The 14,363-nt window shown below is 36.1% G+C and overlaps 1 protein-coding gene across 1 annotated transcript in view; it reads right to left on the bottom strand.

Annotated features, from left to right (window-relative positions):
- ank2a (ankyrin 2a, neuronal) overlaps window positions 1-11,872 on the bottom strand; it is a gene marked incomplete at its 5' end in the record, with an annotated part of 69,781 nt that extends 57,909 nt beyond the window's left edge. The window contains 6 exons of the mRNA XM_079812628.1: window positions 198-383; window positions 1,291-1,389; window positions 1,502-1,600; window positions 5,084-5,182; window positions 9,500-9,601; window positions 11,765-11,872. Coding sequence (XP_079668754.1) covers window positions 198-383; window positions 1,291-1,389; window positions 1,502-1,600; window positions 5,084-5,182; window positions 9,500-9,601; window positions 11,765-11,872 — 693 coding nt within the window. The remainder of the gene's footprint in view (window positions 1-197; window positions 384-1,290; window positions 1,390-1,501; window positions 1,601-5,083; window positions 5,183-9,499; window positions 9,602-11,764) is intronic.
- Between the last annotated feature and the right edge of the window lie 2,491 nt (window positions 11,873-14,363).

The following is a 14,363-nucleotide window of genomic DNA, read 5'->3' as shown; positions in this document are numbered from 1 at the left end:
TAAATATTATCATGATGAACATCCACAAAACCATGGTATTGTGAATTCAGGTTGATTGGGACACTTTTTGCCATTGAGATGACTGGGTGTCCCAATCAACCTGAATTCACCCTATATACATCCAAAAACATATTATTACTATAGTTCCATCTTTAAAAAAGTATGAACATGAAATCCCCATTCCTTTACTCTCTTACCTTGGACTGGACATCAGCATTATGGTCGTTCTGGAGCAGCAAAGCAGCAGACTTGGTGTCATCCTTGCGGGCAGCGATGTGGAGTGCAGGCAGGCGGACTTTACCTTTCGTGTCATGTTCCAGGAGCAGAGAGACCACCTGATTATGACCCTGCTGCAGAGCAATGGCCAGAGGAGTGAAGCCGTCCTAGAAATGAAGAGAACAGATAGAAAGAGATTAACAAACAGAGCCAACTGGGTCAGCCACCTAGACCAGCTTGAACCAGCAAAAGAACAGGTAAGAAACCATAAACCATCTGAAGCTATTAGCTGGATTTTATAGCAGGGATGAATATGATTTAAAATCATTCAAGATTGAGATTTTACTTCCATCCAATTTTAGTCTTTACACCTTGCACGTTTGATAAACAATATCTTCTATGTAGTCAAAGAAGCAAGTCATCAAAATCACAGTCTATGAAAATCTGTAAACGCTCTCCTCTTTTAATAAGACCTATTATGCCTTTTTTACAAAGTACTGATTTAGTTTTTTGGGGACTACTAGAATAGTTTTTAATGCTTGAATGTTTTTACTTTGCTGCAACACCTCTCTTCCTAATCTGTCAGTAATGCTCTGTTTAGTTCCAGTTTCTATGATGCCCCTCCTTCCGAAAAGTACAATGTGCTCTGATTGGTCAGCTGGACCAGTGTGTTGAGATTGGTCAACTGTTTTGAGCGTGTTTCGGAAATGTCACGGCCACTTACCATAACTGCGAGTTCCAACACACTATTAATGCAACTCAACCTGGCCTACTTTTTTTGTGTATAACTTGGGTGTGAATTATTTAAATGAGGGATATTGTAACTCAAAACTCAAAACTATAATCGAGGCGTTTCAGTGAGTTCAGAAACAGTGCTTACTGATAAAGGAAATAACTCGCTTTGAAGTGCTTTGTGACTTTACAGACTTCTTTCAAGCTTAAACAGCCACATTACACACTAATGAAAGTTGAAAATGTAAAAAAGCATTATAGGTCCTCTTTAAGAGACACATATACAGGTGTATGAGCATGTTGGAAAGAATGGAAACACACATAACCCTCGCAATCCCAAACCTCTGTGGCCGTGCTCTGGTTTCCACCATTCTCCAGAAGATATCGCACAACATCCAGGTGATTCTCTTGAGCAGCCATATAAAGTGGAGTGAAGCCATTCTGTAATAACATACAGGTACTGTAAAGCTTAATAGTATAACAATCTATTAAATAATACTAAATTATTCAATTCAATTAATTACAGTATTATTTAATTGTATACTTTTCTCACCTGTGATTGGGAGTTTACATCTGCTCCTCTTTTCACCAACAACTTCGCAACTTCTTTCTGCCCAGCCAGACAAGCAATGTGTAATGCAGTGTTCCCTTTCTGAAGAGGAAAGGGAGATACATATCAATTGTGGACTTATTTGTGTATGAGTATGTTCGTACTTGTGTACTAACAAGATACTGTATCTAAACAACATACTTTTACTTTGTTAGTTTTCTCTGTTATGCCGATAATACTCGGTTATATATTTCATCATGACCAGATGAAATCTCTAAATTATCCAAGAGTGTGATTCACAGAGTGTGTTAAAGATATAAAATATTGGATGACCTGTCATTTTCTTCAGATAAGACTGAGGTATTACTTGTTGGACCAAACCTGCATACAGAATCTCTTAGAATACAATTTGCATTTAGAAGGATGTACTGTTCCTTCACCCTCTACCGTTAAAGACCTGGGTTTTATATTAGACAGCAACTTGTCTTTCGAAAACCATTTTTTCATATGTTACAAAAACCGCCTTCTTCCACCTCAGAAACATTGCTAAACTACAGAACATGCTATCTGTTTCTGGTGCAGAAAAGTAGGTTCATGCATTCATGGCCTCTAGACTAGATTACTGTAATGCATTACTAGCTGATTGTCCTGAAAACTCAATAAACAATTAGTCCAAAATGCTGCTGAGTTCTTACTAGGTCAAGAAAATATGATGATATAACACCCATTTTATCATCTATACACTGTTTACCTATTAAAGTCAAAATATGTAATTTTTTTTCCCGCTAGAGGTCGTTTATTCAAAACAAAGGCGTAGTTTTCGACACCTTGATTTGGCGGAGCTTTTATTATGCTGCAGACGACCGCGTCCACTAGGGATTGGCGAGACCACTTAGTTTGTTTTCAATACGATACCGATACTTTCAAGGCCAGTATCACCGATATCGATACCGATACGATACTTCTAACTGAACTTTTTAATTATTAAATGTATTCAATTATTAAAATTACTAAGAGTAAAATGGGTAAAGATACCCACTTAACATTATATTTGAAAGGTATTTGAACATTCAATATGCCTTAATTGCAGCGTATTAGATTTTAACTTGTAGTGGTAACCATGGAAATCTACAAATAGTTGAACTACGGTCACTGTAGTAAAAAATAAACCATGGTTCATTTTCACAAGGGACTGCCAGTGACAGGACGTTGCACGCATAAAATGCAACCTTTTTATTCTGACATGATTTGTATTAACATTAGTTACAGAATAGAACATTATCAATATCAGCTTTTAACATTACATTTAAAGAGTGTAATTCACTATGTAGGCTACAATTTAAAAAATGTGTTTATTGTGAAATAACTCAAGCATATGTTTTCTGTCTTCTGATGAGTATTGTTCTGGGTTGCGTTTCCAAAGGCATCAATGGTTTCTTATGAAAGTTTTGGGAAACGCAGCTCTGTTTGAATACAGTGTCATCAGTGAGCGAACACTCTCTCTGTGATTGATTGGTTCTGTCTTACAGCATTTGCGTGCGTTCAGATGAGCAGGGAAATAATTGTATACTACACAACTATTCAGTAAAGTAGTTTATTTGTATAGTATGCATTAAATAATCTTTTTAAACAAAAAAAAAAAAAAAAAAAAAAAAAACTCTCAGTATCAATATTTTTATTTGAGTACCGATACTTTTCGATGCTCACATCAGTATCGATATATCAATACTTCATATCGATATGCCCATCCCTAACGTCCACTTCTTCCGGTCATGCGTATATGGGGTAACGCAGCGCTGTTTTATCATAGTAGATACATTATTTGAGTGTTTTTAAAGTGTGTTTTACATTCGCTCGGCGGCTACTATGAGGCACTTGTTGCACACTGCAGTAAGCTAGATCGATATTAGGTATGGTAAAGCATGGTATTTGCGGTAAATCATGAAAACGAGATTTAAACAATAAGACTAACTGTGTTGAGCTATATAACAATGATTAGTTTTCTGTCGATGAATGTATCCAAACAGTTGCTCACCTGTCTAATAAAACACTTAATATAATAAAGCATCTTTGGTGTTTCCATGGTTTCCGGAAATCTACCAGTAATCGAGGGTAACGCGCGTATGATGTCATTGATAGGCGACGCATGGACACGGTCCGTGTCCTGGTTCAAATTGCTTATTTCTCTGGATTTAAACATTCTCGGAAACATTTGGCATAATGTAAGTACACAAGTCAACAAAATATATAACATGGCTCTAGTGGTTTTGGATTTTATCCAAAAATCTTACATAATGAGCCTTTAAGTTCTGTATCAATTGCAAAGTATTGTTACTGACCTATAAGGCGCTAAACGGTTTAGCTCCTGTGTCACTCTAAATTGTAATGTAGAACCAAGCATTTTCTTGTAAAGCTGCTTTGAAGCGATATCTAATTTTTCTTAAAGCTACACTGTGTGATATTTTCCCCCATCTAGCAGTGAAAAGGTGTATGACCATCCAGTGAATATTAGTTTCTGTTCCTCTCAATTCCGATTTCGTTTTAACTCCTACGGTGGCCGATTTAGTCCAAGATTAACATGGCTTCTACTTCGACCTCGTCCACATTCGACACGGTGCCATCGAGTGTTAAAACGCGAAAGGCGAAGCTTGAATTTACGGGTATGTCCTTCTTTGGCTAATGTACTTTCAAGATGGAGGGGCAAAATGGCGACCGGCATTCGAACCCCTCACCTGTATGTATTTTCAATGGCATATTATAAACTTACGAGAATACTTTATTACTTGAAAGAAGTAAAAAAAAATTTAGGGTAGCTTTTTATTGAACGTTTGTATTAATTTTATATAGTTTTTAATTGTTTTTGATTTAACATTCTTCTTTTTTAATCATTTTTCTTTTTTGTTTATTTCTATTTTTGTGTACTATGTTTTGTTTGTTTCTGTAAAGCGCTTTGAGATGTACATTTAAAGGCGCTATAGAAAATAAAGATTTATTATTATTATTTACTATTAAATATACATTATTGAGCACATATATTTTTGAAAGAATTAAGTGTTTTTAGCTAAGAATAAACTAAAAAAGTTACACAGTGTAGCTTTAACCCTAAAATGATTTTTTTTATCTTTTTCATTCACAAATCTAACAGAAGTTTATGCTTGAAACAACAAAAGATATTTGCCAATGGGGACTGTAGGAGACATTTGACCTGATTCCCTCACTGCTTGGATGAAATTGCAGAAATCTTATCAGGCAAAAAGGACTTTTATGAATCCAGTCCATAATAAAACGAATGGTGTGCAAACCACTAAAACAATCACATTTCTGCCCAACACAAAGTCTCCAAAGCTTTTGTCGTTGCAGTAGAGCTCTCTGCAGTCTGTGTGATTGCTGGTCATTTGTTTATAGTGCCTGGCTTGTGTGGGTGAGTTTGGCCCTGTGTGTCAGATGACAGGAGTCAACAGAGTCCAACTGTACTCATCATATCACAGTGCTGGATGACTGGCATTCCATCAGATTTACTCTCTCTAGCCATTTGGGAATCACATAACCCTCTCTCCAATTTGTGTGTGTTTATGTGTGCTTAACCTTGGTTGAAGAGTCGACGATTGCACCCCTCTCCAGAAGTTCCTCCACCAGCCCCACATGACCCTCTTTGGCTGCTAGATGGAGCGCATTGAGTCCGTTCTAAGTGCAGAGAGAGACATGATTAATACATTTTTCTATTAGTGAAAATGATAGATGTTTATACTCGAGTCTACACTAATAGATCACTCGTATACATTTTATAGATCGTTTTGTGTTTTGTTTAATTTTGTTTTGTATTTTTTGTTTTGTTTGTTCATTATTTCATTTAATTATTTTATCATTTCATTTCATAGTTTAAGTTAATAATTTAATTTCATTATTCCATTTCAGAATTTCAACATTTCTTTTCATTACTTCAGAATTTCTTCATTTCATTTCATTATTTAATTTAATTTAATTTCATTATTTTATTTTATTTCATTTCATCTGAACTTTTCATTTTCATTTCAGACCCCGGTTTGAAAATCCCTGAAATAATGATTACAGATTTTACTATGGCTAAACAGCCTTTTTTCTATTTCAGTGCAATGATCAGAAAAATATTGTTTTGCGAATTTTAGCCACTGTGAAATATGTAATATTCATTATATCATGTCAAAGTACTTATGTTATTAATAAATCAAGCTTATGTGTTAAACGTGGAATTTCAGTGTTTAATCTCTTTTTCTCGAGCTGTAAATAAGCACTCCCCTTATTCAAACATCACCACCTGTCTTAATTTACTAATGCACCTCATTCCGTGTTTGATGGGTAAATCATGACAGCTCTTGTGTAACACAGTGTGGCTAACATTCAGACACGTCAGTAAGAGCAGAGAGAATTAACTAGACTCTAATCTCATTTATTTGGATAATGAAAGCTGGAGGAGTTTTTTCATCCGGAGAGAGAGGGATTCGGGTGAAAGAGTGGAAATAAAAAAAAAACAAAACATAGGCAGATTATATTGCAATATTACTCAGCGAGGATTAGAAGAGTGGATTTTAGAGAAAACAACATGAAATGCCTGTCCATTGTTGTGCTGACATGCTCATTACTGGCGACTCCAGATGATCATAATGGATACATGTCATGGTAAAAACTATTATACATTGTAATAAAGGGGTCACATCAACCCTATGACATTTGTCTCTGATGTCATTTCAGTCCATTTTAATTGAAAATTTGAATAAAATTAGATTAATTAGACCTGTCACCATTTCTTCCATTAATACTTTTTTGGCTATATTAAATTGCAAAACATATTTTGATACTCGAGTCACATTTTATACTATTAATTTTTAATGGCATTAATTGCATTGGATAATATGGAAGCTTGTTTCCACCACAGAATCAAACATTTAAAAAGATAATTGCAATTTTTTTGTTTAAATCTCGCAATTGTGAGTTATAAAGTCAGAATTGCGTGAAATAAAGTCGCAATTGTGAGTTATAAAGTCAGAATTGCGTGAAATAGTCGCATTTGCGAGTTATATAGTCAGAATTGCATGATATAAACTTGCAATTATATGTTTATATCTCACAATTATGATTTTATAACATGCAATTGCACGTTTATATCTCACAATTCTGAGAAAAGAAGTCAGAATTGTGAGATATAAACTTGCAATTGTGAGTTATAAAGTCCAATTCTGAGGAAAAAAATACTTTTTATCTCAGAATTGTGTTATAAAGTCAAAATTGTGAGATATAACGTCAGAATTTCAAGATATAAACTCGCAATTCTGACTTTCTGTGACTTTATACCGCGCAATTCTGATTTTATATCTCAAAATTCCTCCAGCTTTCAGATGTAAACTCACAATTGCGAGAAAAAAAAAATTGCAATTACCTTTTTAATTTTTTATTCTGTGGTGGAAACAAGCTTCCATAGGATAGACACAAAATAGACAAAGACAGCATAATCACACTTTTTCAAGCTTTTACTTTATATCATAAATTAGCAGATATGCAATTCAATTTGGACTGTCAAACTTAATGAAACATGCCTTCTACATTTATTCTACAGTCTTGTTAAACTAATGTTAGTGTAACATTAAGGTACTTTCTCTTTCTTCCCCAGGTTGTTCATGGTTCCAGGGTATTTGTTTGCTAGTATAGTGACCTCAACACTAAGTACTACATTTGCATCATATTTATATGGCGCACCCTGCTAAAACCAGTACCGTGATTGATGATTGGTTGACAATTTTGTAGTTCATGTCTGTGCCGAACCTTGTTGAATGGTATTTTGTTGAATGTGGTATCCTCTGTTTGTTGATAAAAGTTAACTTTATCATATATCTGTCTGGATAAAGTTTGATTTTACAAGCATGTTTGCATTTTAGGACGTTTGATTTCGAGCTAAACCAGTTTCGTATTGACTTCACACATCTTAAGATTGAATATCCATTTACCTTCAATATATTTGGTGATATCAGTGCATTGTTATGTCAGGGGTAATTTGTTAGGAAAGGCTGAACACGGCAGTGCTGTGACAGTGGGAGGGTTTGGTTGTGCAGAAGGTACAGAAGGTCGGGAGTGTGAACAGCTGCCAGAGACACGCATAAGTAAAAAGCCTTTGATATACTAGAAAGAACAGGCTGGCAGAGAACTAGCTGATGATGTCCTGATGGCAGTGCAGCATTTGTCAGGAATCAGTATCATAATGCAATGTGTGCTAAAAAGCATGCACATTTTAATAATCAGGATTATCCTTCCCTTACAAAGAACAATCTGACTTTCTAAAGAGTGTATAGCTAACACAGAGTTGACATGTCTCTTAAGCTGGAAAAAAGTTTATGGCAACCTGATTCTAGGAAAACATAGGCCTTCAAATTCAGCATTACCCAACAGATTTTTTTTTATCTCAGATTAGATTATACTCATATAAATACATAATCTAAAAACTGTGTGAAATGCCACAGTATGCAAAACTTCCAAATGTTGAACTTATTTGAATTAAAGGTAGGGAAGGCAATTTCAGAGAGGCTATCCATAGAGTGGTGCGGGTATGACATCACTTTGTAGGCCAAACGGCAGTTAGCATCGCACTCGTTCTCTCGATAAAAACCCAATAGGATTTTCATAGGCTTTTTGACGATCGCAAAAAACAAGCTCTGTAATCAACAAAAGTTTATGATACTTGCACGTTTTGTCCATCGAGATAATTATCACAGATGAACACAACTTTTAGGAATTTTGAAGCCTAAATGCAGTCACCAGAATTAAAAAGCTAAAGGTAGGCTATAAACGGACTACACCACGGACGCTCAACTTCAACATCACCATCACTAAACTTCCGACAGCTCTTTCAGTTTTTGTCTCAAACCATTTTCCCAGAACGTTTGAGTTAGAATAGTTTATAAGAGCACAATTATGAGCATAATAAGGCTGTAAAAGCAGACTGAGCTTACCTGTTTGGCTTGATGGCATTTAATCTCCCCTACTGCCTCTGTAGTCCCATTTAACCACTTTTTCAAGACACGTAACAGCTTCAAAAAATTACGAGTGGGGTGATACTGATGTATTTATGTAAAACAAGAAAGATTTTGGGCTTGTGTTCACCACAAACCTTATTTCAGCCAAAACCCCATTCAAAAATCCCATTGACTTTGGGATAAGGGAACCGGAAGTGCAAAAATGCTAACTCGCTTCCACATTTTGGCCTACAAAATGATGTCATACCTGCACCACTCTATAGCAAGCTAGCTTTGAAAGCATAAGATCCCACCCTCCCTTCAGAGTGTCTCCAAAGCCACACCTCCAAAACAGCTGAGTCTGCAAAGCGTCAGGAGAGACGGTCTGTTACATCATGTCTCAAAGCGCATAACTTTATAATGATAATAATGAATATACATAACTTACAGAGCTGACCACCTGACTGCTGCAGATTAATTTCGGCGTTGATAGTGTTGACATAGAAATGCAAAAATCTGAGTCTGAGGACATGAACAGTTCCGGGTAGAACGTCACAGGTTGCCATCTCATATTATTATGGTTACGACATGGTGTGAACTCGTTGTTTTGGTTTGGGAGGAACTTTAAAAGGTGGCTGCTCTTTGTTTTTGGCTCTCGGTTACTGTCTGTCTACAACTCATAGCCGTACGGAACGTGCTGATGATGTGTGATGAAGGTATGGAAATATGGTATGGAAATATATGTTGACAGGCAAGTAGGACATCATATCATTGCATTTGGATGGAGACTTCCACAGAAGATACTTGTGCATTTTTAAATATTTAGACCACTTCTATTATTGATTGCTTTCAGGATGTGAAGAGTATTTCAACAAAACAAAAAGACAAATTAAGAAAAATTATACCTGCAAAAAAAGTGTGTAATAACAAATTGAGGCTGAGGAAACCGATGAGAAAACATTGCATTAATTTCTTGTTTTTTTTTCGTAATGCTGAAATCCTGGTTAATATAAAAAGTTACCTGGTTGCATGTAGAAATGTCCTGTCCGCTCTTGAGGAAATCCAGCACCTTTTCAATATTTCCAGCTCTGGCTGCTCTCAGGAAGCTGGTGTTACTGTCCGACTGTAGAAACAACACACCGGGAAAAAAAACATTAGGAAACATCAGCTCTGCTCTAGTAAAACACTGAGAAATTACAATGCAATATTCAAGTGATCGAGTCAATGCAACTCATTTTAATTCCATCATGACATATTTACAAGTGAGACAAGGTATTAAACAAGAACAACAATAGGATGAGATCAGATTTTTTCCAACCAGGATGGACCTTCTGACAATGTACATCACCATATAAAAGTGTCGGGTCAGTAAGTTTCTTAAATTTATATTTTTATTCAGCAGTGATGCATTACATTGATCAAAAGTGACAGTATGACTTTTACATTATTTTCTATTCATCAACGAATCCAGCAAATCTGAGCAGCAAATCAGCATATTAGAATGATTTGTAATGATAGTAAAACTTAAAAAAAAAAAAATCAGCTTTACCATCACACAAATAAATGGTATATTATTATCATTATATTAAATTGTAATAATTACAGTTGTACTGCATTTTTTTATCAAAATAAAAGCAGCCTGGGTGAGCGAGCATAAGATACTTTTTTTCAAAAACATAAAAAAAAAAATCAAACTTTTGAACACAAGTATTTGTCAGGATTCATTAAAAGTTTATGCTATGTGCTTCTGTCTCAGCGTGCATGTGAAGTTTGTCATTTCAGTCAGTGTATCTCTTTTTATCAGAATTGCGTTTGACTGTGACTGCTAAATATAGACAGCAAAACAGAATGAAGGCAGCTGACATGACCCACACACCCCCACACACACACAGATCTGAATGTGCGTACAGTTATACACCGAAAGTCTTGCCATGCGAAGAGGAAAATTTAAAGCCACGATCAAATTTCAGATTTGGCATCAATCAGCGAACATGTGCTGGTTTGTACTACAATCCTTTTAAAGGCCTTGACATAAGAGTCACAACTGTGACAATAAAATCTGCATGTGCAAACACAAAATCCTCAATGTACTGGTTCATTAAGACTACAGAGGAGGTAGACAGGGACAATAGAACCTTACCTTTCAACAGCTGCACAAAATGTATTAAAACATGCAGACAGTATTGTTATGAAAATATTAAAAGATTTAAAATCCCAGAAACCTCTTTTATAAGACTAAAGTCCATTTTTTTTTAAATCAGTTCAAGCCAGCATTCAGGTGTTTATTTTATTTTGGTTAAAATGGTAGAAATGACAAGAGAATAGGCGCCAAGCTCCGGTAATAAATCAGTACCTCTCAGGTCATGTAGAACATGAAGCATTAATGTGTCAGGTCATCACAGGCTATTGACAGAAATGTTCAAGGCATGACCCTCTGCTCCTTTTGAGGTCAAGAGGTCACGTTAACATGTGTGGGATCTGAATAAAACTTAACCATTGGAAACAGACACAATACATTTGTTCATGAAGTTTCCCGGCACACATGCTCCACTATTTGGGCTCAGGTTGGCAAGAAAAATCTGTTGATAACTCGTAAACATACATCCCTAAAATAACATTTTTATCAATAACAAATAAAATAAATAATACGACTAATGAAGCCTTCTCTGAAGTACTTAAATTAAGAAGATGCTATGAATTAAATGCTTAAAAAAATCTAAAAATACATTCAAAGTTGAAACAAACTAGCTTGCATTTCTGGCATGTTTTGTTGGATATTGGTGTTTTGGTGCTGGTCAGACCAGCCACACCAAAACTTGTTGAAGCTAGTCAATTAGCATGACCTTTCTGGTGATGCTAGTTGACCAAATAGTCTTGCTGGTTAAGCTAGTTAAGAACCATGACTTTCTGAGGGACACAAAAGAAGATATTTTGGAGAATGTTGGTAACCAAACAGTTTTGATGCCCATTGATTTCCATTGCATCGACAAAAAATGACATTTCTCAAAATATCTTCTTATATGTTCCACAGACGAAATACAGTAATACAGGTCGGAAATTACGTAAAAAAAATAATAACATTTTCATTTTGGGGTGAACAATCCCATTAAGTAAAGATCTGAAAAGTTACATTTTCTAATTGTGATCTTAACTGCTATTGCCATGTTTACTAAAAGAATAAGAGAAGATTCTGAGTTATGAATGTTCTGTTTTACGACCCCATCATCCCAAACACAACACCTCAACAAATCTCTACTGAACCTAGATATTATTACGGTCGCCTTACCATGGTATCTGCCTCAAAGTTGTAGTAACGGTCCAGATATGGATCACTTCCAATGGTCCGCAGGCCTTTATCTGAACCACACGCCCTACACATTGCCGCATTGCCCATGGTAAAGAGAGACCGAAAGCTTTGCAAAAAAATAGCACTACACTTTACATCAACGTCTGGACCTTTCGTAAGATTCTGCACTTGCAGTGCTTTTTCCAGTGATAACCAACCACTGAACATCAAATCGCTCCTCGGAAGATTGATTCCATCTTGCTCACATGCACTTAGCTTTATAGGTTTGCATTATCCTCAGTCTGCAGGTAGTACCCAGGAGCCCATTCAATTATCAGCATCAGAGCATCTATCCAGCTAATGCAAAATCCCCCAAACTTTCATGTCTATCTTTCTCCTCAGGTCCCGAACATCATCTCTTATGTGCTCTCTCTGATCCCTGCCCCGCGTCTTCTGTAAGAATCTGTGTTCCGTATTGGCTCTTGTCTCCTCTTCTTTTCCAGTCTTGTCTCTCTTCCCGCCTGGCTTTGTGACTGACAACTGTGGCCGTAAACGTGTCCCCCATTGCTATATCAGGCCAAATATCCGGCATGTCCTGGATCCAGAGCTGGGTTATTTTTAACCCCTCCAGGCTCAGGCAGACAGTGCAAGGCCCAGCAAAGGGCAATCCTGCTGGGGAAGAGCCAGCTGGGAAACCTGTCCAGGAGGTCCAGGAATGTGCATCCACTGGGTCAACTGAAGTCAAAAAGTTTTGGCTGGAGCAAGAGGGTGCTATTTACAAAAACCCTTGGTTGTCATACCATCTATAGTGTTTAAAATGCAACACATTTGCAAGACTACGTAAATCATGGAGCATAATCTATAAGAGGTTCTTATCCTTGAAAAATATCAGCTATTCAATTCAGTGAAGGCTCTTGCAAAGCAGTTTATCACCACCATCCATGAGGACTAAACTGAGATTACACAGCTATAGTAATGCCTACAGTGAATCGGTTCGTGATGGCATCTGTGTCTGTGGGTCATCTCTGGCCCTGAGGTGGTCAACATTGATCAAACTATGATTCAGCACTAAGTAGACTTCCACTACAGACATATTGACTTGCCATTGACTGCCCTGATCAATGCCATGCCCCCAGTTAAAGGTAAGGTAGGCAATTACAGAGAGGCTAGCAATAGCAAGATAGTGTTGAAATTATGAGATGTCTACCCTACCTTTAACCAGTTAACACATTACTTGCAATAAGTTCTCATTTGTTAACATAAAGAATTAACTAACATGGATTTACAATGAGCAATACATTTGTTACAGTATTTATTAACCTTTATTAATCAGCGCATTAACGAATGCTAACAAATACAACATTTGATTTTAATAATGTATTATTAAATGTTGAAATTAACATGAACTAAGATTAATAAATGCTGTAGAAGTATTGTTAATTCTTAGTTCATGTTAACTAAAGCAGTTAACTAATGTTAACTAATGAAACCTTACTGTAAAGGGTTATCCCAATGTACATTTGGGTTTTACTACAGTACTGGGGCAATAATGACAAGTGAGTTTAAACAGTAAAGAAGAGGTCATATAGCAGTGAACTCTGTAAATGTACAAGTACAGCTGACTTTATGAAGAATAAAAAGAAACTGGAGGCATCTGTATTTTAAGTTTTTATATTTATATCAATGGTTAATTCTCAGGAAACAGTATAATTTGTCTACCCATTAGTCAAATATATATATTTATTTTTCTTTTTACATTTCTCACTGAGGCTGTATTTATTTATTATTACAATTTATAGCAATTTTCTATTTTAATACATTTAAAAATGTATTCCTTTGATGCAAAGCTGAATTTTCAGCATCCATTACTTCAGTCTTCAGTCACATGATCATATAAATCATAAAGATGCTGATTTTCTGCTCAAGAAACATTTCTTATTATCAATGTTGCAAACAATTGTGCAGCTTAATGTTTTTGTGGGGGGAAAAAGTTCTGAATAGAAAGTTGATGAACAGAAGAAGAAATGTACAGTATTCGTTGCATTATAGTATTTTAAATCATTTTTTGAAGTTTTTTAGCCTTAAGGTTATGAATTAGATGGTGTGTTCTAAAACAATGACAACATTTGCATTAAGGAGATATAAGCATTCAAACTTGCAGTCTCTCACTTCCGTTAAAATTAATCTCTGATTTTGATGACATCATCGCAGACTTCAGCTTCTCATCACATGTTCTGTCCAATCAAATGGTCTCTAGAATCTGAAGCGCCCGCCCCTACACTATAAATAGATGCTGACGCTGTGGCTGAAATTGGTCAGCTGTTCACACATTTACTATTTTCTACATGGTCAATGGCACATAGTGCACTATACATGCAAGAGGAACCGATTCAGACATGTAATGCTTTCAGTTGAGGCGAATGAAGTCTTGTTTCACGCGCACCGCCGCAGCGCACACGCATAGTCTCGACAGAGCCGTTGACTAGAAACACGAGAGCGCAGCGCGGATCATATGTGCGAGTCAGACAACAAAACATATCGGACCCCTATGAATTCTGCACAGAATCGATATGGAGGAGATTATGATGATAAATGGTTA

Source organism: Gobio gobio (genome assembly GCF_949357685.1).
Source record: "Gobio gobio genome assembly, chromosome: 3".
Lineage (NCBI taxonomy): Eukaryota > Metazoa > Chordata > Actinopteri > Cypriniformes > Gobionidae > Gobio > Gobio gobio.
The sequence above is the reverse complement of the archived record's forward strand: the minus strand, read 5'-3'. Positions and strand labels throughout refer to the sequence as shown.